Source organism: Haliaeetus albicilla, chromosome 20, assembly GCF_947461875.1.
Source record: "Haliaeetus albicilla chromosome 20, bHalAlb1.1, whole genome shotgun sequence".
Taxonomy (NCBI): Eukaryota; Metazoa; Chordata; class Aves; order Accipitriformes; family Accipitridae; genus Haliaeetus; species Haliaeetus albicilla.
Window position 1 is genome coordinate 17,669,187 of NC_091502.1, and position 25,423 is coordinate 17,694,609.

The 25,423-nt window shown below is 39.6% G+C and overlaps 1 protein-coding gene across 7 annotated transcripts in view; it reads right to left on the reverse strand.

The window, feature by feature from the left end:
* FAT3 (FAT atypical cadherin 3) overlaps nt 1-25,423 on the reverse strand; it is a 427,681-nt gene that overhangs the window by 109,089 nt on the left and 293,169 nt on the right. For 5 of the 7 annotated variants that reach the window (XM_069808409.1, XM_069808406.1, XM_069808408.1 and 2 more), the window contains exons 5-7: nt 3,045-3,359; nt 879-1,089; nt 385-453 (exon numbers count right to left, since the gene is read on the reverse strand). In XM_069808409.1, coding sequence (XP_069664510.1) covers nt 385-453; nt 879-1,089; nt 3,045-3,359 — 595 coding nt within the window. The remainder of the gene's footprint in view (nt 1-384; nt 454-878; nt 1,090-3,044; nt 3,360-25,423) is intronic. The other 2 variants (XM_069808410.1, XM_069808407.1) reach the window with 1 other exon arrangement.

Here is a 25,423-nt window from a genome sequence, read left to right on the forward strand (position 1 = left end):
GGCAATTTTGTGGTTGAAATCTCACATCAAAACACATTTCTTTTTCAGCTTGCATTCAAGACAAACTTTTGGTGGCTCCATTTGTAACCCATATGTTGATGCATCCCATTCTGTTTCACAGTTAAATGGATGGCACTGGACTGTGAAAAGTTTGAATTAATTATTTGTGATAAACTGCGGAAAATCCGTGAATAAAATGATAATAATTGGACACAAATACGGTAAAAGCTGTCATAGAAAGAAACGCAGCACATCCATGTGTCGCATCGCATCCTGTCACAGGCATTTATGAAAAATGTAATATAAATTGTCTCAAAGAACTTGTAAAAATAAAAGGCAGCCTGGATAGTTGTATTTTAGCAAATGTGTTTGCACTAAGGGTACCTTCTGTTGAACAGTTCTGCCCACAAGCTGTCTGTAGAATATAGAACATCTCTCGAGCATGCTTGCCACCTTGAAGCAGGGCAGTCGGAAGCAGAAAAAAAAGAACAGAATGCAGAAAAAAAGGTGAAGAAAGAGAGAAATGAGGGACAGCAAGTCTAAGTACCATAAATACATTTAGAAATGAGATTAGCAAAGTATGACAATAGAATTTAAATGACAGACAACATTAAGATTGCAGTAAATAACATAGTATGAAAAAAACAATTCAGCCATACAGCGCTCTTTTTTCAGCTTAGCTAAAGAGTCATAACAAAAGCAGGAATATTATTATTATTGTTATTGCTATATTAAAATAGCGTTTTCATTTCAGCATTACAAAAGTGGGTTCAATTTGGGGGGGGACAGTTTGTAGTTAGTTTTCTTGCTCTCAAAACCACACATCCATATGCTTTGCTTCTGAAGCGTCCTTCTCACACCACTGGCTCCCAACTTACCGACAATATCAAACCAGAGAGGAATGTTAGATGGCTGCACAGAGACCACCCCGACTATTTCTGTCACTTTATCGCTTTCCATGACGGTGAAGTTGTAAAAGGGTTCATCAAAAGTCAGGGGCACGGGCGAGGGCGCAGGTTTTTTTATCCACTCAATATGGAGGCGTGCCGTTGAAGATTTTTGGGGCCGACCATTGTCCACTGCTTTTATCTGGCAGGTACAAAGAAGAGAGGACTCAGACTGAGCATCCCAGCTTGGCAGTTCAGACCTAATTCCATCGCATGATGATGACTGCTTGGAAAACGGCCATTGTAATCGTCTACGTAAAATCCCGTGAAAAAAGAGGAGGATAAGCTCTTATTTCTCAGTTCTCATTTTTTTTCCATTACACTGACTTTTCACTGAAAAGACTGATTTTAAACTGACATGTTTTGTTTTAGAAATGCTGGTGCAAGGCCTCCTGGAGATGCAGTTCAAGTGCTCCCCACACAGATCCTCCTCTCCAGAACCAGCGTCCCTCTCCAATTTCACCTTCCACCCAGTTCCCCTTGCAGCAAAGCTGTGAGCTTTATAATGACCCTGTGGGACATCGTGCACTTGCGAAACATGCTCACCCAGACCATGTTTGATTGCTTTTAAATGACATCTGTATTGCAGATAAGACTGGTATTCCTCATATTGTCTTCTTCAAGATCTTTAATTGAGTTAAATAAGTTTCAGTTCATTTCCCCCATTCTCCAAAATAAATATAATTTAAAATTGCGCTATATTTATTTTCCTTGCTTTCTCCTCTCTGTCATGTTCATTAAGAATTGCCCAGCTTGGTGCTAATTCTTCTTACTATAATGTCCTCTAGAGGGATGGATAGACTTGATATTTGCCTGGCAGGCTTTATGGTTTTAGCATAGCAAAGGCAAGATGAGCAGCAACAAACATTGGGCTTAAGGAAAGGGAGAATGTAGGTCACAAAATGGGTGCTTTAGTGAATAACATCAATGTCAATTAAAGGGTTTTTCTTTTAAAACTAAAGGAAATGTTTCTGGCTGTATAGGACCACTGGTGTAAATATGTTGTTACTATGCTTGTTAAAAATGGGAAATATTTTCCTGAAATACCATACCCTATTTCTTTCTCTGGAAATGTGTTAAGTGGGTTTGGTGCTAACACTTGCCACCCTGCTCCATTCAAGGCGGGCAGGCCTTTAGTGAAAAGATGCTGAGGGTGTGACGAGCAGTGTCTAGGTAGAAAACCTTCAGCTGTTGCATTGTAATAAGGGCCAGATCCCAGACGTGACTTCCAGCTCTGCACAGGGAAAGGTGCTCACTCACCCAGAGGGTGCTCTATTCTGATTACTAGGTATTTCTCAATATTTTGATATTTATTCATTTTCTTGTCACAGTTTCCAACCCTATGAAGGTATCCCAACAGAGACCCGCTACTGTAAGCGACATCGCTTCCTTTACTATGGGCCAGAACATGGACGTCTGACTTTTTTTTGTCAACTCCTTAACTACAACTTGTTGGCTTATTGCTGTAGATGAAGAGTGCACATTCAAGTCTTATATTGCTTTATATCAACACCATCACTTTCTATTCTTTCTTTCTTTGATCTTGTCTATATGGTTGGAGTTCTGGCAAAGTATTTTAACTGAGATTTCTTTTAACTGAAATTGCTGCCATACTTACGCTCTTTAATGTGGTGAGAAGGGTACTACAACACAGTACACAGTACTCCTCCTCCCTGAAGCCCCCTAAGTTGGACAGTACAAAGACCTTTCCATGAGGGCAAGCAATTGTGTCTACACAAAAGGTGAATAACCATTTGTAGCTGTATCTGCCCAGTTCAACACGATACAGCTTTGCGAGCAGACAAGCCCTTAGTCTTCATTTCTGTGTATTCAAGGGAACAACTTACGCCAACAATTTGCAAGTTGACTGAACAGTCCAAGAATAGTTCACTGCATGCAATAGCATAAACGCTCTCTCAGACTCAACTTTTTTTGGCAGGAGTTGTATGTGAATACTAGATTTCTTAATACAGTCAGATCTTACATACAGGTCATACATTAAACACAGTCACGTATCACTCTTCATACAGAAGGGCCTTCTTCTAAAGAAAAAGTCAGTCAAATCACGGGTTTGTATGTCGATGGAAAAGCACTTACTGTTAAGATGTCATAACTCCCTGCTGTGAACTGCTTCCTGGAAGAAACCATCCCTGTTTTGGGATCAATAAAAAATTTCCCATCATCGTTTCCATCCACAATGCTGTATGAGATTTCTGCATTAGGGCCTTCGTCTTTGTCAAAAGCAAAAGCTCTGTAGATTGGCTCCCCTCTTTTCTTACGGTCCCTCTCTGGCAGCTTGATCTGATAGACTTTCTCCGGAAACTGAGGTTTATTATCATTCTCATCCAGAACCTGGACCACCACCCAAACGGAGGACTGCTTGGGAGATGTGCCCCCATCTGAGACGGTTACCTGGAAAACAACAGCACCAGAGGTTACTCTGAATAGGTACAGTGGGACTTCATAAACTGGAAAAAAGATGAAACGTAAGCAAACACCCATCCCTCGCCAAACAAAACCTGCAGTTCACAAAATCTTCTGTGTACACAAGATATGCTCACTATAAACATGCTCAGTGCCTAACTCAGATATGCCCACAATGGCAATACAGGAATTCGGAAGACTTTTTACTTTTGAGATGAACGTGGAACGGGGAACCTCCAGCCTAGGAATCTATTTCTCAAAACATAAAATCCTTTTATCTTAAATGCTGCAAGTTTATCCCAGAAGAGAGAACTGGAATTAAGCCATTAAGCAGGATCCCTGCTTTTTTGCAAACATATTTTAAAGTTTCTTCAGTCATGCAATGAATTTGAAAGATACATTTCTTCTTAAATCGTAAAAGAATCTCTGTCACTTTTTTCCCATTAATTATTTGGAATTTCTTAAACAACAAAAGGATTTCTGTCAGTTCTTTTCATTCATTACCTGAGATGTGACAGCTCATTAATTCCAAAACTGCTTTATACGATTGTAAGGGGCACAGAGAGGCAGGTAGCAAAAAATTTATGCTGCATTATATAAAGAGCGTACTGTGCTGCCAGAAACACGTAAGAAATAAAATCTTTGAGACAAAAGTTAATTAGTAATTTAGCTGAAACTTTAACAGAATTACTAATAATTTTCAGTCTGAAACACTGTGAAAATGAAATGATCCAAGATCAACAAGCACTCAAGAGATTTAATAATATGCCTTCAAAATGTAATCAATATGTTTCAAAATTCTCCCTCAATATTTCGATTGCAGTTTTTTAAAGAGAAAGAAATACGGCAGAAAGTTATTTCTGTTTGCATGAAGTTCAAATTTCACTTTCAGCTACATATGCTAACATGCCAATTCCCACAGTAGCAATTTCTGATGATAGTGATCCAAGATATTACATACCCTTCCCTACTCATACCGATCATTGCGCATTGATTGCTTTGCCGGTTAACTCCTCAATGCTTTATTTTTCCTTAAATTTTTCTGTGTTCAATCGCAAATCATACAGTCCTGATGTCCAATCCCTAGGCAAAGCAAAATTTTCTGGGAATAATGTCCCTTGCCATTGTCCCCTCCTTACGACAAGAAGCCTAAACTTAGCGTAATCCTGATTTAGTTATTAAGATCAGCAGAGAAACCACAACATTTTCTATGATAAAGCTAAAAGACCTTTTCCATTTCCTGTACTTATACTTTTAAAAACTGATGCAGTGGAAGGGAGCAGACTGACAGCCTTAGGAACCGAAACCCTTTATTTACAGAAAAATAAATGGTATGGCAATATATAGTGGCAACGTAAACCCCCCCAAATCAGCCCATAACTCCCTTGAAGAGGGGACCCTGTCCTCCCAACAACACATATCAGCCTCAGGCTTCTCTCTCCTAAGACTGTCACCAGGGTTGGCAATTAGCACTTGTTGGGATCCCCGCCTCGTGCCGGGGATGACTGTCTGCTGAGAGCTGGACGGGGACCATCGCCATCCTGCAAAGCCACCAACGCGCCATCTGTCCGTCCCCACCAAGGGGGTGCGGGGACGGGACCCGCGGCTCGTTACCAGCGTACTCAGCCATCCAGTTCCCACCCGCACACTTTCCAAAATAGCATTTATAACGCCGAAAGGCTGCACACGCGGCTGCGAATCCGCCTTTCCACCTGGTGAGAGAGACACTGCCGGGGACCTCAGCCTCCCCACTTCACCGCTCCGGGAGAACCTCAGAGCTTCTGCAGCAAACAAAAAGCCGATTCTGCCAATTTGCCTATTACAGGCTTTCAGCAATAAACAACTTTTGCCCCACTTGGAGGCTTATAACTCTCTATTTCTGTTCTAGGCCGGTCCAACTGGCCAAGCTCTAGGCAAGAGCACAGGTTGACAAAGAATAAACTTTTTCAGGATTTCTCCTGACTCCACAGATAAAATAATCAATGATGCCAGGCAGTACAGGCTGTAGCACACAGGAACAATTGGAGACCCGCTTATTTAAATGCTCGTCAAAAATACCAACAGAAAGCTTTTTTTTGGTGTAATGTTCTTAATGCATAGAAAATACTAGCAAGATTCAGGAAACTCTTGTTGTCTGAACAGAACATCACTCAGCCTTTTAAAAAAAAAAAAAGACATTTTCTTCAACCTCATAGCAGTTATCTACAAAAAAAGGTGGTGGTGGGAGGAGATTTTAAAAAGTTTACAACTAATAATGATAATAAAATCTCTGAAAACCACAGCAGTAAAAACAGTCAAGTGACTATGATGAAAAACCTACTTAAGTCAAGAGACTGCTCAAGAAGCGAAGCTGTCCTCCTGTCTTACCAATACACAGTCTCACAGTTTGTTAGGTTACTGCTGAAATTCTGACTAACATGGTGGTGTGGCAGTAAATACGTGCATGCGTTTGTTTGTTTTTGTAAGGCCAAACTTGTGGGAAATCCGTTTAATAACAGAAAAGTTGCACTGAAAATATTTGCTGACAGCTAATTGAAAATAGTAATGGATATAACACGAAATGCCAGCTAATTAACAGAAATTAACATAGAAGGCCTGAAGTTAGTCAATTCTACTCTGTCTAAAACTTTATGTCCCCAGAGAGGAAAATGTTATGTACCAGCTAAGCCTTTTTCTCTGGGTGACACTCAAAACTTTTCAAAATGACAGGTTCCAGCTCGGCTCAAAGAGCTCTGAGTGCCAGACACAGGAGCTGAAGTGTGAGTTAAAGCTCTCTCTTTGCAGGCATGTAAATTAATTAATTAAGCCGCCCTCACACCAGAGATGTGATTATTTCCCTAACTGTAAATCCGTGCCCTGGCTGACCCCTCTTTTCTGCTCCATCAGCCTGACCCCAGCCTGGCTTTTCAGGTTGCAGCTATAAACAGGGTAAAAGAGCTGCAAAAATTTCCTCTGCCGCTACAGAAAAAACCTCCACAACAACGCATTCGAACAAAATAACAAATTGGTGCTAGTTCAAAATTGTTCCCAGACAAAAATGGGGAGGACCGGAGAGGTTGTTCAGTGAACAGCTCTGCAAATACTGTTTCCATCAAGACACTGAATCACACCAGCACTTAGGGGCCCCTCTAACCAAGGCAATTTTGATTCAAACATTACCACAGTTCCCAGCAAAATCCTTAAACAGCTGGAAATTACAGTGAAAAGTAACCAGGAGGGGAGGGAGGTTGGGACGTTTGTAGGACAAAGACACAAAAGCTAATTCACAGCTGGTATCTCTGGAAATGTGAAAGGCAGATGTGCAAGGCACAGGAGAGCTTGCCAGGAGAGAAGCTGTAATTCAGGACCAGTGAAACAGTTCTTTTGTTTAGAAACCTGCAGATGGCACGGTAGGGAAAAAAACAGAGAAGAAAGGTGATATAGATGAATGACAGACTGTCTCAATATATGCTTGTCAAGATGTGCCATCAAAAACCCAACGAGAGGCGAATGTCACAGTAATCAAGATGGGGAAATGGTGAGGACCAGAATTAAAGCTTTCCCAGAGGAGATGAGGCACAGATGCTTGGTCAGCACGTGCTTTCCTAAATGCCGAATACTTTCTCCAGTCTATGTGCCGAGTCTGGTATCCAGACACCATGGGTGCAGACATGCTGCTTCTTGCCCATGTGCAACCTGAGCTGGGCCGGCCACCTAATATCCCCCCTGCCCTTCTGGTTAGATATTGCTGCTCATGATGTGTCAACACAAACTAAACAGAGGATACGACCTCCCAAAGTTGGGATACAGCCATGAAAGCAGCTGAATTTTGACTCTCTGACCAACCATACAAAGCGTTGGTCCATTCACTAAGGGTGGAATATCTTAAAAGGAATGTGATGACACGTTTAATGGGGTCTGATGGCATCAGACAGGAAGAATAATATGAACTTTATATATCACTTTTATGGTGTAATCCTAAGCATCGCTGCTGTTTTCCCACAACCTACAGACAGCTCCACTGCAGCTTTCTTCATAAAATGAGCATTTTCTGTCAGGGATCTGCATTTACCCATTGGCTTTAATGTTTATGACTTTACTGAACCATGTCAGCCGATACACATATAGGTATTGGTTACCTGCAAATTTCTTTGCTAGAGTAACAACATTCACACATCCCTTACAATGCTTCCTTCAGCTGGATGGACTAGGAGAAGACCTCCTGAAATTCCCTCAACTTACATCAGACATGTTTTTCGAGAAAAACACACAAAAATATCTCCTTCTGCAGAGTATGACAAATTCAGTATAATAACAGGACTTTCAAAATCCAAGCAAGGCAAGTTCAATTTTTTATGCAGGATCCACTTCAGTAGTTTTGGTCTATAGACATTAACTCTACCTTTCCTACAGGACTGAGAGATACTCTGTCATATTCATGTTTATGTTCAAGTCCACAGATCAGCTACAAAGAGATTTCCATAGCAGTGGACCTTCTCAGTGAAAACCAAGGTCAACACTTAACTGTTAGCGTACAACAGCTAATGTTAGATACTAAAATTTCTTCTTTTTATGACCATGGAGAAGACATGGAGGAGATGTCTGCTGTGAAAGTATTGGCTAAAACGCAGCGTCAGTCTAGCAGACCTCAACGCTGCTGACAAAAATCATTTTGCCTTGAGACAGTCCCTCCTCCTATGAATTGGACTGTGACACTTAACTGAAGAAGGTTTAGCTCTTGAATTTTTTCCGAATACGAATGCAACTGTGAGGACCACCCTCCTGAAGTAAAAGTACAATATTGAGTCTCATTAACAAAAGCTCATGACTTCCAAGATAATTATTAACTCAGCTGGAGAGAGTAGCTAGCAGGGATCTTACTTCAACAAGTGTAACAAGACAATCAGCAGGTGTTTAATGTGAGTTTATCAAGCCTTGAAAAGAACAAGAATCTTCTTCCATATCATTGCCTGGTAGGAGGAAGTACTCAGACTACCCAATTTTTAAAGTTAAGAGGAACTGCCACATTAGTGTCATTAGCATTGCAAAATGCTGAAGATGTCATATTTGCTTGTTTATTTTCGTTCGTGTGATAACTGCTTAATGCAAAAAGAGCGAGCTGAGATGCCTGCATCTCATCTGAGGAGTGTGCATAATGCGGTTTTCAGGTAAAAGTCTCTCCCTTCCCCCAACCAGAAGTGCCAATTTTGCTTCAGAAAACTTTAGAAAAGAGAATCTGGTTGAGTTACTGGAGACAGAAAAATGATCAAAGGGAGCCTGAGAGCTGAGGCATACCCCTGCTGTTAGTGACTAATGGGTTTGTTTCTTCTGCCAATGCGCAAACGAGCTGCAATACCTATTGTAAGAGTCTGGAATTCAGCCCAAGTAAGAGAAATAAAAGATTATAAAGGAGAGCTCATTGAGGGATGAATGGAACTTTAAAGTCAAATACACTGAATTACTATCTCTGCCTACTTCAGAGAGAGACTAAGTTTGCAGCTACATTCTTACAAGGAAATATTTTTTCTGAAATGCATGATATTACTGAACTACGCATTGGATTATTGCTACAAAGTGAAGGCAGCATAGCTCAAAGATATACAGAATAGGAGAGAAAAAAAGGTACATAAGTTTTTTGGGTTTTTTTTTAGTTCAACACAAATACTGAGTTAGCTGTAGCAAACTAGATGCCTTTTTCTTCTAATCCTTTACTTGGCAACTGTGGAAAACAAGTGGGCAGCTGCTTATTTTACTTCTCCTAATAGACCATAGTGCTGTCCTAAAAGACAAATTACTTCAACACTTCTTGTAGGAAAGAGTGCCAATCACATCAGTATGATCCATCTTTCCTTATTTCCCTTACAGGGTGCTAATCTGGGAACTCTTGTTTTCAATCATAAAAAAATTAATACATTCACTCTGGCCAGCTATGAGAAATAAATAATTTAGAGTACATTTTAAATACAGATCATCACTGACACAAACACTCTAGGTGGCTGATTAGGAAAGTCAATGGCTTCCAGCCACATTCAAGCTAGAAAGTGATGCATAATGGTCTGTTATACCATTTGAGAATTAACGATGACATCAGGTAATTTCAACACTGTATTGCCAAAAGACAGGAAGGAAGGAAGGAAGGCTTTTTCATTTGGAGTTAAATGCTCCCTGCAGTATCTGCAAACCTAAATATTAGAAGAGCGTGCTGAAGAAAGTCTTAGAGGCTTCAAATCTTAACTTTTGTCAGACTCACAGTACTGACACCAGTAGATGGTAACCAAATGACCTGGCAGAATGAAATATCACAATGGGTGACTTAAAGGTCCAGAAATACTGCTGCTGCTGCTGCTGCTACTACTACCACTACCACTACCACTACTACTACTACTACTACAACAACATTTATTCTGTGTCATACTTTATTCTGTGAGCTTTTTGAAAAATGAAACAGTAGACAAGAGTCATAAACTCTGAAAAAAGACTTATATTTTAGCTTTAGTAGCAACACAAGGAAGGATCTGCATAGCTCTTGACAGTGACTCTAAAAGAAAAACAGTAATTTTCCATGGGCATTGCTTTTGAAGTTCGTTACAGTTTAGAGATCCTGGCAACCTTTGTGCATCAGGCTGTATTTATAGCATTCTTCAATCAAAGCATGCTAAGCTAAATGCAGAACCAACCACTATGCCATTAAATTCCCAGGACAACAGAGCAGCCTGTCCTACGTTGAAAGAAACTGCTTTAGGCAATCTGAGAAAGTATCTCCCCCACTTTTCACTGAGTAAAAATAAAACTATAGTCCTCAGGAATGTCAAGCTCATATAATTTTGCTTTTGACAAACTGTAGATAAAACTTTGCCCAGAAGTGACTCTAAGCCGATCACTTTCCAGAAGTCCAAATGTGTCTCCTACTTCCATTGGTGGGGTTAAATACAGAAAACCTTCACCTCTACTGCCTAACAGTAGTGTGTAATCACTAATGATTTAGCAGAAATCATCTGGCAAGAAAAAGCATTGCTCAGCTAGGACTTTCCCTGACCTTCTAGGTGATAACACCACCACCATCAGAAGTGGTGCTTGAAACTGCATATATCATATCCCACGTTGAGCAGTTTGCAAAGTTTGTAACTAGAAGATTAGAAAATTTGAGGTGATCATAGTAGGAACAGCAACCTCAGTCTCCAAATAACAACTGTAAAGGTCTTTTGAGTACATCAACTTCCTTTCTTTGTTCATGAGGCTACAATAATGAATCTTGCTACCCCAGCATATAATGAAGAAAAATTTGGAAAGCAGAAGAATACACTCCAAGTAATCCTGTGATAATATCTGGACCCAAGGACATTTACCCACCTTCAGACTGATCCCTTACAAACAAGATAAAGACTGATATGTGATTGCTTAAAAATAATTTTTGTAGGCATATGGAGCCTCTTTAGGAACAACCTATTACTAAACAGAAGTGTAACTACCCTCATAGTGTCTAAATGAGAAAGAAGATAAAAGTTGTGTATTGATCTTCACAGTAGACTTTGAAGGTGTTTAGCTCCTGCTGATAGTGAAGATTACAATCAGAGAGTTTTGTGAACAGAAAATGAGGAGTAGTCAAATCTGAGAATATTTCATTTCAAGCAGCTTTAAATAACACAAAGCTTGCAAATTAAGATATTTATGCAGTTTAATGTTAGCATTAATCTCTATGTCAATTGTAATTTCATTCATACCTGAGTATCTACTTCAGCCATTTGTGGATTTTGCTTTTCTTGTGATAAGAAACACCTGTGATCAAATATTGATAAGTTCCCCTCTACCAGATCTACCTCCACAGATAATGCCCTTCTTCAAAAATCTTATCTCAGCACTCAGGAAATACAGTAGCTCTCAGATTCTGTTTCTGTGCTTCAAAAGAGGTGTGCATCAACTTCTAAGCTTACTGCACTGCCCTTTTCTCAAATATTCAATTACCCTTCATTTTCTATCCACAAAGGTAACTTGACTCTCATCTTCACTATAAGCAGGAACCAAACACCTTCTTCAAAGTTTCCTCAAAATTATGAAGATTGTCACACGTCCCCAATCTTTTCTTTTTCATACTAGGCAGTCAATATGTGTAATCATGTGAGAAAAACATTCTGGCTATTAATAAAGACACAAGATTTTGTCCATGCTTCCAAGATCTTTTCCTAATATCAATAATTTATTTTATGTTTTAATTATCAGCAGAAATGCTGAGCTCAAAAATATATACTGACATATTGCCAAAATTTAATCAAGCTATAGTACTAGTCACCATGGAGTTAATTAATCAAGCAGCAAAACGGTATATACTTTACATCCTTGCTTGGGTGTGCAGCTGTATCAGTTTGCAATAAAGGTCCCCGGCTATTCAAACTGATGGGAAATGAAGGTACAGCAACTCTTTTAGGAGAAACTCTCAAATTCGGTGCAGGTGATTTCCTATGTGTGGCAATAGCCCTCCATCTATTTCGCAGTAAGTCAGCAGTAGCGCTGCCTCATGCTAACGCGGGACGTGCTGTTGAAGTTCCTCTAAGAAGGGACATAGTAGGAGAAGCTTGCTCTGCCTGCCCTTAGAAATATTGTGGCATGCAGTTTCTTTTACAATAGAGTAATAACTTCAACTAAAACTTTCAGTCTTCAAAGGAAATATCATCTTCTCTCCTAAACTATACTATTAAAACTTACTTCTGAACAATTTTTGTCATGCCAACAGCCAGTGCCTTCTGATGTAGGATGAAACACCCTTAGGTGAGGCTCTGTGATGGTCAGTCTTGAAACAATACTGTTACCGCTAAGGAAGTAATACATTTATTTGGCCACCAATGAGATGAAAGATAGACATTGTAATTCCTTAAAGTTATTTACTTTATAGGTACCGCATATCCAAATTCTGCCCTGCTCTATGAAGCAGAACCAAGTATTTTCAAAAGAAAGATAACACGTTCTTTTTTTTTTTTTTTTTTTTAAATTGCTCTAGCAAGCAGCACTTAGTTGTGCTAACAGAGGATGACACCACCTTGTCCCTGGCAGAAAGGCAGATTAAGATGCATCCAGCCCCATCTCCAGCTCCTCCTCCAGCCATTTGTTCTTCCCCTGTCATCAGTTTGCAGGCACCTTCACCCGTCAATAAACTGTTGGTGCATCTGTGCTACGAACAGGGCTACTGAAATAATCAGGGTTTAAAACGAACTGCCAAAAGAAAACAAAATCCCCCAAAAGGCAGATGGTTAACGAGTGATGGCAGTGAGAGAGCAAAACAAGGAGAGGGATGCCAGGTCCCTAAGTCAGGGTGGGGGAAATTTCTTAAGACGTTTTTGCCACTGATGGAGAACGCATTGTGTAACTACAATTTTGGTGATGAATTCTGCAATTTCACTACAGATAGTAACTTACTTTCTGCACCTCCCCTAAAAAAAATCCCTACTGTAGAACACATCACTTACCAACAAGCCTTTGATCAATACCAAACTAGGCAAAGCCAAAACCAGTGATGCCAAGATAAAAGACTTTGTGTCCTGTCAGTAATTGCTGAAAATATCCAGTTTCCATCTCACACTATTTTTCCACAATATGCAAGAAATAATGAATGCTCTCCATCCACACTTACATGCAAAACATTTCAAAGACAGTTTTATAGCTGATAGCCTGACAAGTAGCCTATGACATTTAAATGCAATTTAGTTTTTTCAGGGCAAAAAATGAAGCTTCTACAGTTTTATGTTCAAAATAAAGCTTACCAGTTAAAAACCTGATTAATAAAAAATGGATTTCTTAGCCAAGTAGAAAGTATATAAAATCAGACCTTTAAGGGGTACAGCTTGTTCCAAATTTTTGATCCTGTAGAGATATTCTAAATTTATAAAAGGCAAAAATGGACATTTTAGGCCTCAGAAATTTATCTGGCTTTAGTGAACTAAAGGAAGACACTCAGGAAGATTGCTGTGACCGTTTTCATTAATCTAAAAGGAAAAAATAAAGATGTGATTTTTTTTCTGATATTCATGTTATTCAATAGAAGTTTCTTTGGTTAGCAATGAGGTGCAAAGCAAAATTTTAATCAACTTAGAGGACAATATGATAGCAATTACTCATGCATGTTTGAATAAAGTAATTTTTGTAGTCAGATGAAGACTACATCCTAAAATACCAAACAAGCTAGTATAAAAATGCTCAGAAAATCAGTTTGAAAAGTAAAATAAGGTAAAGGAGATAAGCATGAATAAGGAGGTTGGTTGTTGGGGCTCTTCCTAAGGCAGGTTTTTTTAATGACAGTATCACCCTGTTTTTGTCAGACCAGGTTAAAGTAAAACACATCATTAATTGCTTTGATTTTAGCAATAAAAATTTCTACTTGACTTCTTGATGCCTACTTCACAACTTTCTGTGACAAATTAATTTTAGACAGATAATAAGCATTAATTGGGCCGTATTTAATCACAGTTTCATCTAATAGGCAACACAGACAAGCCTTATTATCTCAATCTCCACTTGTCTTCGATGCTAAGTGTCCTATAAATATCTACTATCCAGTTTACATTGACATGAGGTCAATTTTACAAGCTGGCTGAGAATCAGCATGAGATTATACACAGGGAAAAAAAAAATGCAGATTCTGATTTTGAAGCAAAACTCATATTCTTGGACTACTTTTTTACTTTTTCCAAATTCAGTTTCCAGCTTTGAAGAGTCAGCCTGGAAAATGGACTCGGGTATTATGTCCAGTACAAAAGATGTGAAACTGAAAATGCAGATAATTGTTCTGGTGATAAAGGATGACAGCCATCAGCCCCTTTCCTGATGGGTGCGTTAGGACTCTGTATTTCATCTGACTTAGTAAAAACCTTGCTTTTTTTCACTAAACAAGACTGACACAGCTAAGTGTACATTTAGGGACTAGTTCACTGTAACCCTGTTTTTCATGTAGTCAGTTTAGCTGTCTTTTCAGCATTCTTTCTGTTGAAACTCTACAAACCTCCACAAACACCTGAATGGCCTCAGCATCCCCAACCACACCATGGATGGCAGGGTATGCACACACCGCATGCCTAGAGACACACAGGGCAAGTCTAAAGACAAGTGTCACCCTGCGGAACTGAGCTCATGTTGTCTGAGCAGCCAAAGAATTAACAGGGATCTTCCTGGTGGAGAAGGACCTGGCCAGCTCTGAAATCCTCTGCTTGGAAATCAACGGGAATTTTTCCCAATGACTTTGGTGAGAACAGGGTTGCACCTAGAGCTCAACAACATCATTTCAGTTGTTTTTCTCGTTCAGCTTCTGCCCAGCCCTGGGATCCAGCTGCATAACTAAGTACCTAAAAGCTGTAAGCCTTCGACTAAAGGGTGGAGAAGATGTGTACCACCGCAGCCCCACCACCACTGTATGCATTATAACTAACTGGGAAGAATCTTACTTTAATACCCAGGCAAATGTGGGATTTTCTGTTTACTTTAAAGAAACAGTAATTTCATACACAATTCTTTAACATATTTTTTTCCTGTTGGTTCAATTTGTTACACATATAGCCAGTGATCCTGCGAACAGCAATGTATAAGAATAATTTTCAGAATTTGTCAAGACCATACTGCCGACATAAATAAGTAGGTGCGCGTATAGGAACAAGGTCATTTGGGGGTAACGATACAACAGGAAACGCTTTCCCAAAGTTTTAACATTCCAAATGTGTTGCAAAAAACCCCCCCCCAAACATCCTGGCCCAAAAAGTTAATTTCCCTGAGTAACACTCAGAATGCATTAAAAATGTTCAGGTTATTAATATTAATTAATCAATTAATACTATTATAATTAATTAATTACACAGTGCCTGGAGTCCTGGAAAGAGAACTTCATATGTCTGAATAATAAGAAGATGGCACTCTACTCCTGCAGTGCAGGAGGAATTTTAAAAGATCGCAACTTTTAAAATATTCTTAGCACTGCGATTCTTCTGCAGAATTAGTCTTTAACATGCATTTGGTTTTCGCAGCCACAGGATGGCATTCACTGCTGTGCAAAGGGTCAGTGAAATGTAAGTAGAGCCTAGGAAGTGTACTTTCCATCTGGGGAAAGGAAATATCGAATAAAAAATGATTAATATAAATTTACTGCTTTCTACTGTTGACAACCATTTATTCAAGAATGTAATATCAAAATCCTACTATGCACAGCCCTTAAGGTTCATGTTCTTACTGTATGGACACCAAGGCTCTCGACACATACTTATCTTGCCTGACTTCAGTAAGCTGGGACCTTCTAGAAATACAGAGCAGCAATTCCAACTTTGGATACCAGCAACTGCATAAAGCACTTCAGTTTCACTTCCATGGAGTCACAGTAACTCTTTAATGGATTTATATAGGCTCATAATTTACCGTTTATTTTCCCATTAGAGCAGTATACGGAGTAGGTGTTGACACATGGCATACCAACGGGAGGACAGTTGGACCAAACGAATGGCCAAGGTGACCGATAATTGGATTGCAAATGTCAAAGAGTGCGGTTGAGAAGCCAGGTATATCAAACCACACATACTTTTCCCAGTTGTGAAATGAAAGTTAAGAGCGGGGACAATCAGCTACAAGTAGTTACGATTTATAGAGTTGGGTTTGAAGTCAGCGGCAAGCAGCATCCAATTAACTTCAGTAGAGATGTCTAACACCACCGGTAAAACGACTGGATTTAGAGTGATGAGCAAGAATGTCAGACCGAGAGACAACCTAGTAAAGTTATTAACCTTTGTGAGGTTGCTCCGCTGATAATGTGATCTGGGGGACAATAAAACACTGCATGAGACAATATGCCCAATTTGATAGTGCAGGGCTGATATATGGGAGAAGGAGGAGAGTTCTCCTGGATTCATTTTATGGGCTTCCAATTAGCCCTCACTAGGTGAAGGGAGCGAAAAGGGGGAAGCAGAAAGCATCCCTCTAATGAGTCACTTTGTTGGTTTGTAGCAGAAAAGATCGAAAAAGGAAAGCTCTAGGAGCTGCTTTCCTTTTGAGATTGTCTCAGGAGCTGTTAAAGGGGCTGGGTACTTTGTTGGGAATAGCCGTGAGAAAGCTCCAGAATTATGGGAGCTGTTGAACAGCACAAGTGCGTCCTGTCAGGATCGGTACAGGAGCCGTGATCCCTTGGCACAGGGAGAGCAGATATGTCAGCCCCACGCACTAATCCCCGTGGTTAGATGCCGGGGTCAGGACCGCAGGTGCTTGCTCACCATGCGGAGCCCTGGCCAACACCATCGACAGACGCTGCCGCTGCTTCCTTCGAAAAATTGTATACAAAATATAAATATACTTGTTCTCCAAAAGTGCATCCAGTTTCAGAAATGAGGGTATTAAGAGCGGGTCTAATCCATGGATTACTGACTTGACAAAATATCTAAATCTTACTTACAAGGCTCAGTGAGGCAAAGGCAGTTTGTCAATCAAGTAAAGTTTAAGATGCAATTCCTGGTTTGCTATGTAAGTCTGGTGAATGTGTGCTCAATAACCTTTAGAAAACAGAGCATGAATGTGTGATTTATTCAGCTACTACTGTTTAGGCATGCGAGGGCTAGTGGAGCATATTGCACTCCAGAGAAACCAGGGAGGGTGTCTCAGGTTAGGAAGTCCTGAGGTAGCTCTCAGTCCATGCTACAGCGTGGAGAGGGAAGGGACACCAAATTAGCCCTGCTGGAACTGAACGAGGTACTGGAAACACAGCCCACAGCTCCGAGAAGGGTAATTTGCTCTGTCAAGAAGCAGGATAAATGACTGCCTCACACTGAGCACCGTGCTGCAGCAGCAGGGATTTCTTTCGGGAGCTCAGCAGCTCGCTGGAAGTTGGGTGTCCCATCGCCGGTGTGATCCATCACCAGGCACCCTCCCCGTGCTGCAGGAAACCAAAACCTTCTGTACACGTCAGACTTCTTTTTATTAAAAAGGCCACAGCTTTCAATTGATACTTTCACACTGAGAGTCGGATATTATGAGGATTAAATGCCTGAAGAGAAGGCATTTAAGGCAAATATTATTCTATTTTTTAAAATGCCATTCCGTGGCTGAGGTGCTACAGTTAAGACTGCACTCAGGCAGTATCTAGCAGTTTGCAAGAGAAACAGTGAAAGATCCCTAACTGTACATACACTTGGTAAATGCCAATGAAAAAAAAGACAAAACCTGGGCTTTAATATTCAATTTAATCCCACAAACATATGGCCAAAGCCACACACACAGAGTTTGTGCAGGTCCATTCGAACAACAGGGTTTTGGTGAGGAGGATAAGGACTATAGGCAAGTGAGCCTCACGTGTTAGTTAATATTTTTATTCCTTCTGCTATACATTATGGTCTTGACACCAAGCTAACGCACTCGTCTCACTGCCTTCTGCATCCCTCTCAGTCAACAGAGGCCATGCCATTTTGGCATACTTTGATGTATCACATAAAAAAGCATCATCTCTGCTTAGCTAAAATGTGCAATCTAAAACTTGTGACTTTCTAGAAATTTTCTGAGCGTTTTTTAAACTGTGGTCATGTGTTGTTGTTTTTTTTTAAAGTGTGGCAATATAAAAACACATGTTTAAATACTCCATGTTTTTTTCAATTAAGTCTTTAAAATAGCTGTTTGGCCTTGAGGGTTAAGAACACATTTTTATTTATACAACACCTTAAAAATTATCTGGAGGGATAGTGGAAGGAAACAAGATTCACAGGGAAAAACAAATATATTTGAGGCTATGACAGAAAGTATTAATAAGCTATTTGTTGGTATTTGAATTAAAGATAACATGCTGGTCCTCTGAAAAGTTGAAGCCATAAACTGACAGACTGCTATTAGTAATATTTGTATTTTTTACTTTCCCAGGGAATGTGAGAAAAAATAATTCATTATTTTGCTTCTTTTTGCTCTCAATTATTCATGTTAATCCTTGCTTTTGAATATTTAGAATACTCCTTGCCAAAGAAAGTATTATTTTTTGCCAAAACATAAAATGTACTCTAGAACTGCTATGATAACATTTTCAATGTCTCTGTATCATGAGAGATTAGCAAACAGCAATATTACATTTCAGAAGGAGGAGATTAATCTGTTTCCTGACAACTGAAATTTGTTAGGCTGGGAAAAGAAAATTACCACTTTTGAGGGCAGATTTCATAGCACTTGATGCTTCAGGGCCTTTGTACTTTTCTGTTTAAATCATATCTTCATAAAAAGCAACAGAATTGTTTGGTCTCTGATTATTATCAAGCTGAAGTCAGATAAGAAAAGCATTAGGATTCTTATGTTCCATGATAATATATTAAGGGAGAAAAAAGGTGTCAAATATGCTTATTAAACTGATTCTCAACCCGATTAGAGGTTTTCTTATCTCTAGGTGTCTAGTAAATACTTTAATTTGTGTCATGTTACAAATTATGCTGAATACTCCAATCTTATTTCAGCACATTTCACACAATGATGCACTTTTGCCATAACAAATTATTTTTAAAATAAAAAAATAAACTCTTTTTTCAGACTAACATGTTTTTGCAAGACGTTTTCCTACCCTTTCCAGTATGTCTTTTTTGCTCAAGCTGAATGTTGAAGGACTATGTGGCGGAAGGACAGAGTGCCAATCTGGGAATATGAATGAACAGATACAGAGGAAGAATACATACTGTTGAAAGACGTTACAGGATATGGGAAGGAGACTGTAAGGGACGTGATGAGACTCAAAGAAAATGTGTATTCAAGGTATACTAGGAAGAGGTTATCACCAAGTGCACGGACTAGTGAGACCAGTTTTGGGGAATGATGAGTTTTCAGTACATCACCAAGACTGGAAATTATGAGACCTTGGATGATAAGAGCACTAACAAGGTGGAGACTCAAAAAAAAAAAAAAAAAAAATCAGAGGAAGAAGCGCTGAGAAAACCCAGATGATGTTACTCTAGACTGACAGTATGACTCAAGGGTGTAGACCTCAAGAATAAGGATGATCTTGACCATGATGAAGAAAAGAGAGCTGTAGGGAAGATAGTAAAATCTAATAGAATTTGCAAAAGAAAAGAGTTGTTCCAGTTTTTCCCTTGCAAAGAGGCTGCCAGTAAACTGAAGGGCTCACAAGTGAAGACGATCTGGGGAAGGGACCTCTTAAGCTGCGGGTGTCCTGGGAACAATCTCCAGTCAGACTCCATGGACCCTGCAACAGCCTGTGATCAAAGAACTTGTCTCAAACCAACCCAAAGTCCACTCAAGTCAAAGAAATTGGAGATTTACTGTTGGGATCCCTACACGACATATTGCAGGGTGGTTTGATTTGGTGTGTATAAATGGTGGCGGCAAGTGGAGTCACTGTGAAAATATCACAGAATTAACTTTTTTTAAGAGATAACAAGCATGAATTCTGAACAGCTGAGTACAGATCACCCTGGGAGAACGGACAAATGGATGCAAAACTTGTTTAAAGGCATGTTTCTAAATGATGGATTAATGAAAAGGCATACTAGGATTTCCTAAGCCCAGGAAGGATTTTCGTACAGATGCAATATATTCCTAATTGAGGAAGAAGATGCTCTCCTGCCCTAAATGCAATGTTCAGCTTGGCCTTACCCAGGAAGGCAGGAAACTGAGACCTCCACAAAATGTGTGTGTGCATGCATGTGTGTGTGTGCTCAAACACTTACAGACATAAATTAACAGTCTGGCAGATGATGGGTATTGCAAATGCTACAGAAAACATGATATAGCACTAAAGCAGACATGCTTCAGATAACACAAAGGCTCTGTGCATCTAAAATAGATTCAAATCATGTGAAAGATTTCCTGCTGCTTCTGCAGAAGATTAAACATTGGTACATTCATAAAACAAATGGGAAGATTTAGCAAAGCAGTGTGCCCTTCACAATGACTCTTTGTCTCTCCAAGTACCGAGCCTGGCAAAAGAGACACCCTGAAAGGGTATATTCGACCAATTTGGGCCTGGTAGGTGGGCTCCAGCCCACAAAAGAGAGCTACAGATCTTAGGAAACATACAATGAAGAAAAAACCTGTTAACCCTGAGCTAATCTGTGAGTTAATCCCTCAGCAAGAAAGCAACCTTAGACCAAACTGCTAAATCCTGACAGAAAAGAAGAACTTGGTATAGATTCATCACAGAATTTGCCTACACAAGCTTAGCAGGAGGAATGATTTATAGAACGAGAAGGAAGACCATTAATATATTCCTCTCTGTTTCAACAGCATTTAACACATGGGTGCAGACCTAATTTTCGAACCACACAATAATGTTTGGTGTTTTAATAATACTTTTCCATCCCATTTGCATTGATCTAATGCTCTGCCATCTCGTAGTTCTGCAAACAGAGCAGAAGAAACAGGTGTTGGGTATATTTTAAATTGCTTTTCTCTCATGTGTTCACTCATCCACTACCAGACATACCTGGGGAAATGCAGCCATGGGTGCCTATGTCTAATTCTTTCATTCTGGGGATTATCAGGGATAACTTCAAGAAAATCATTGCTACTGAAGCTGGACTAAGCACACCACTCAGGGTAAGCAAAGGAACTCAGCTAGCCCTTAGGATAATAAATAAGACTTTCTCTTCTCCACAGTCACATCACGTGCATCTTAACATAAAGCCAGTTAACCAAAAGGTCACTTTCTTGCACTACTTGACTTCACAACTGCATGATGCTAAGCCCAGTGAGATTTTAATTAGGTCCAGATGGTCAAGGAAATGCTGATACACCTCTAGGCTCCCGGGAGATGCTCAGGACCTTGCAGGGTGGCAGCCCGTAGGCTGGATTTGCTTCCTGGCACAATTCCACTTTCTCTGTTACGCCTTTAAAAGAGGTGGAAAATGCTTGGTAAGACAGCACACGAAGCCTATACACTGAGTATCTCCTTCCGTGCTTGCATGCAATGAGGTGCTTAAAGCCAAGACCTGCTGCTAGATTGCTGTGGGTCCACAAGGAAAATCCTAAAAGAGGCATTTGATGCCCAGCATGAAAAAGCCGACAGTGCTGTGCTTTGCGGATTTTCATTTCTTCATTTCATGACCCAACAGTTCAGGTCAGTGATTCATGAAATCTGTAAAACAAGCTCCCTCCCCTCTGCAAACTCCAGATATATGCAAATCATTCCTTAACTAAGGCAAAGGTCTAGGGAACCAGAAATGTGATTTTTCTAATAAGACACAACAACCACGGTAGACCGCAGCATGTGAACGAAAGCCCTAGCCCTGGACAACTCTGATCTTGCCATGCTCTTCAAAATATGAACCTGAATTAGTACTCGCAAAATCATCTCTATCTTTATATTGGGTTGACTTTTCATCTAAATGGCTAGTAGGTTTTTAAACCTGGATCGTAATATCAGTTGTTCCCTGCCCATTTCTAGCAGACTCACTGTCCAGTGAAACATGATTTTGTGGAAAATATACCTGGGGCAGTATTCCACTGTAGATGGTGAATCTGCCATTGTATATATCGACTAACTGGGATAATCAAATCTCTTCCATAAGCTAAGGAGTGACTAAATAATAAATCACCTGTGCTTTTTTATTTTAATACCCAAATAAATTAACATAAGCTTACAATACATCTATAAAAGGTCTATAAACTATTTGACTCATTTCTATAATTGTCAAGCATTCGTAACAGAAACCCAAAGTTTTGCATGTTGAGTTACGAAGATTTTTGATTTAGGAAGTTCATTAAACATAGAGAAGAGGACTGCTTTTCTTCATTACTATTGGTATCCTGAATCAATAGAATGGATTAAACAAACAAGTGTGAGATTTTTAATGCTGGACTAAATAAGAGGTTCCATACAGTATCAGATTAACTGGACGATTTAAGCACTCTCCAAGAGAGGACAGAATCAGATACTTGGATATAAATGATGCACTAATTGAGCTGCCAGTAGTGTGTTTTTCCTTGACATCATCCTGGTGTTAGCATGTGCAAAACATTTTTGAGAGAAACAATCTCATCTTGAAAGAGTTCAAAGAATTAGATGAATAGTATCTAAAAAAATAAAGACTGAAATTAACCACAAGCACAAGGCAAAAAGCAAACAAAGCTTCCTCAGAGTTGACTTAAAGTCTACAAATTTTGTGGAAATGTCATAGGCATTCTTTGCACATCCAGTCTCTCAAGGCTATTGGTATTTCATTGAATAACTGGAATGAGCTGAGGGTCACTGCTACTATTGATATATGCAGACCCATTCTTGCCCCTTGTTTTTGGTATGTATTACGTCATCAGAGTTGTGTGCATTTCCCACTGGCTACCTGAATTTAACATGGAATATTAAGGAATTTAAATACACAACTCTTTTTTTTTTTTAAATTCAAATTTATTTCACCCTATTATTATCATTTTATGAAGAGTTTTTTCTTATTTAATAAGAAAACAAAATTAAAATTCCACATGCATGAAGAAGAATGTTATTAAATTTTTCCCAATGCTTAGGCTTTGTCGTCTGTGTTAGTTCTTAAGTCACTATCTAAAATAATAAAGGGACATCTGGGAGCTATTGAAATTTGCAATAATCAAAGAAAAGAGAATAATCCGTAAAAACGCCATGCCTTAATTATTTTGCAGTTTAAAATTCCTGTTCGTATCTCTTGCACAGAGGCCACTCAGTTAACAAGTGAACTAGAACTAGTAGTATTTTCAGTGATGCACTTGATAATTCTTCATATTATCAGCTCACATTAGTTAGAGACAACAGTCTAATGGAGGAGACCACTTATCACTGCAGACAGATGAATCACACCAGGACTTTTCCCATATTTTGCTGTGTAAGACTTTCTGCCTGAATACACATGAGAAACAGTGTGCAATGTCATATGCAAATCTGTCTCTGAAAGAGAGTTTTAACCTCCGGTCATCTCCTGCCTTTGGAAAGTTGTTGGCTATTTCTGAAAATAGCACTTGATGGAAAAAAAAAAAATAATCAGGAGGCAAAGGGGAAGGGGGGCAATTGCAGCCCATGCATCTCTAGAAAGCTGGTGCAGAATAACAACTCCTGAAGAACATGGGGCGCAGGATGGAAATCTGCAGCGTGGGATGAGCAAGCTCAGCATGTGCCTTCTACGCCGGGAACTCAGGCCTCTGCTAGATCCACCACCACACTGACCTACCCCACAGGCGGCTTCCCCCTCTGCTGATAAACCCATGGAGAGGCAGTACTAGATGAACATGCTTTTGACTTTTTTTAGAACTGTTTATTTTCTTCCCTTTCTTTTCTCTTTAACCTTTCTTTTCTTTTTTTCCCTTTCTTTCCTTTTTTCCGTTTCTTTTTTCTCCCAACATTGAAGCTGATATTCAAGTTCAGTGTGTCACCTTTCGAAGCTGACATCATGATACAGCTTTCATTGACTTTCTAGAAAGTTGCCTCTCCATACCTACTGTTCCTCTAAAAATCCTGTCAGGTGTCCTCAGAATAATAAAAAATAGTTCTCTTACTTCCAGCAAGCACAGCCAGTAATAATTGTTAAGCTCAGGATGGAAATAAGAGGCTGTTTACCTATTTTTTTTTAATTTCCCTTGCATCATCTGATAGGCTTCAATGTTACAAAAGGCAAGGCGTGTGCCTTTGGAGCCATTTAAACCTCAGACAAAATGTTCAATCAGACACACTGCCTCATTTTTACCCCATCACCAGCATGTCACTGAGAAAAAATGCAGCTTTCTCTGCCAAATGTGGGCAATGCTAAAGATCCATGAAACAAATGCTTACACAGATCCGTAATCCAGGATTTAAGCAACCAATGTTCTGTAGAGCACTATTCAGCTACATAAACCCACTGAACTTCAGCTTTTGTACTTCTCCTGTAAAAATATACATGAGCATATTGCCACACGGCTGCCTATATTCTTCAGAAAACGCTGCGGTTTCTCACAAAGGACCACTGACTTCAGGCAACACCACTAGCAAAGGCTACAGCCTAACTGAATAGGCTCAAAAGCAAAACAAGGTTAAATCTGTTAAATTTCTTGCGTGGGAGATGCTAGAGGAAAAGAGGAGGATGGCAGAGAACACAGCGCCGGTCCAACAGTGAACCACCAGCGTGGGGTTTGTGGGAAGAACTGAGAGGCAGTGCTATTTTAAAATGCTACTTTTCGAGATTTTAAACCCCATCTCCCCTGCAAACTCTGGCCATGAAGTTTCACGCAGCAATTTTCCCTGTGATATTCCAGACCAAATTCCAAGTGGAATAAAATGATAGTCCTTCCATCAAAATTCCCCTCACAATTACAACTTCCCATTAAACGAGCAGAAATTTGAATTCTTTTTAGAAGGGTGCAATTACAGCAGATTATTATGCTTCCCTCTAATTACTGCATATAAATACATACCATGTAACACAGTTTATTGTACCCTGTTAGTGTACTTACAGTAAATAGAAACCAATATGCTTCATTCAGCCCATGTATTTTGACACATCAGATTTACTAATTTATCTTCATTACAGCCCCTTGCACTGTTACTGACATCCTTCTCAGAGCTACACTCAAGCATCACAGCAGGAAGATTGATGAGGCTTGTATATACTGATTTGCGACAAAAGCAAGGCACTTGAGAGGCACTGTTACTATTCTGATAGCACTAAGTTGGCTAAAAATTAGCTGCACTAAGCCAACACTCTGCTCCCACTTCTCCTCCTCATTAATTATGGTACATGACTTGGACCTTGAAAGGCTAAGGCTGTCGTAACAGTATTTTTAAACCTATTGTCTTCAGCTGCTTTGTCACTCTTGAAGAGATTTAAAGTTCTGACCATGCTTATTAGCAACTATTTTTATTCTTTAGAGAGGCTTTGAATAGACAAGTTTTCCACCATGACAAATGTTAAAAGATAATTTCTGAATGAATCTAGAGTGGTAAATCTAAACATATTTTAGAGGAACAGAGAGATACTATGGATACAATTTTCAAAACTGGCTAAATGACTTAAGAGCCTGTACCACATGTACTCATCAAGGAGAGACTAAATTATCTCAGCACTTTAAAAGCACCAACTTTATATACCATTATCAAGGGGAAGAAGAAGTCATCTCTCGCTACAGATAGTTTATCCTTCCAA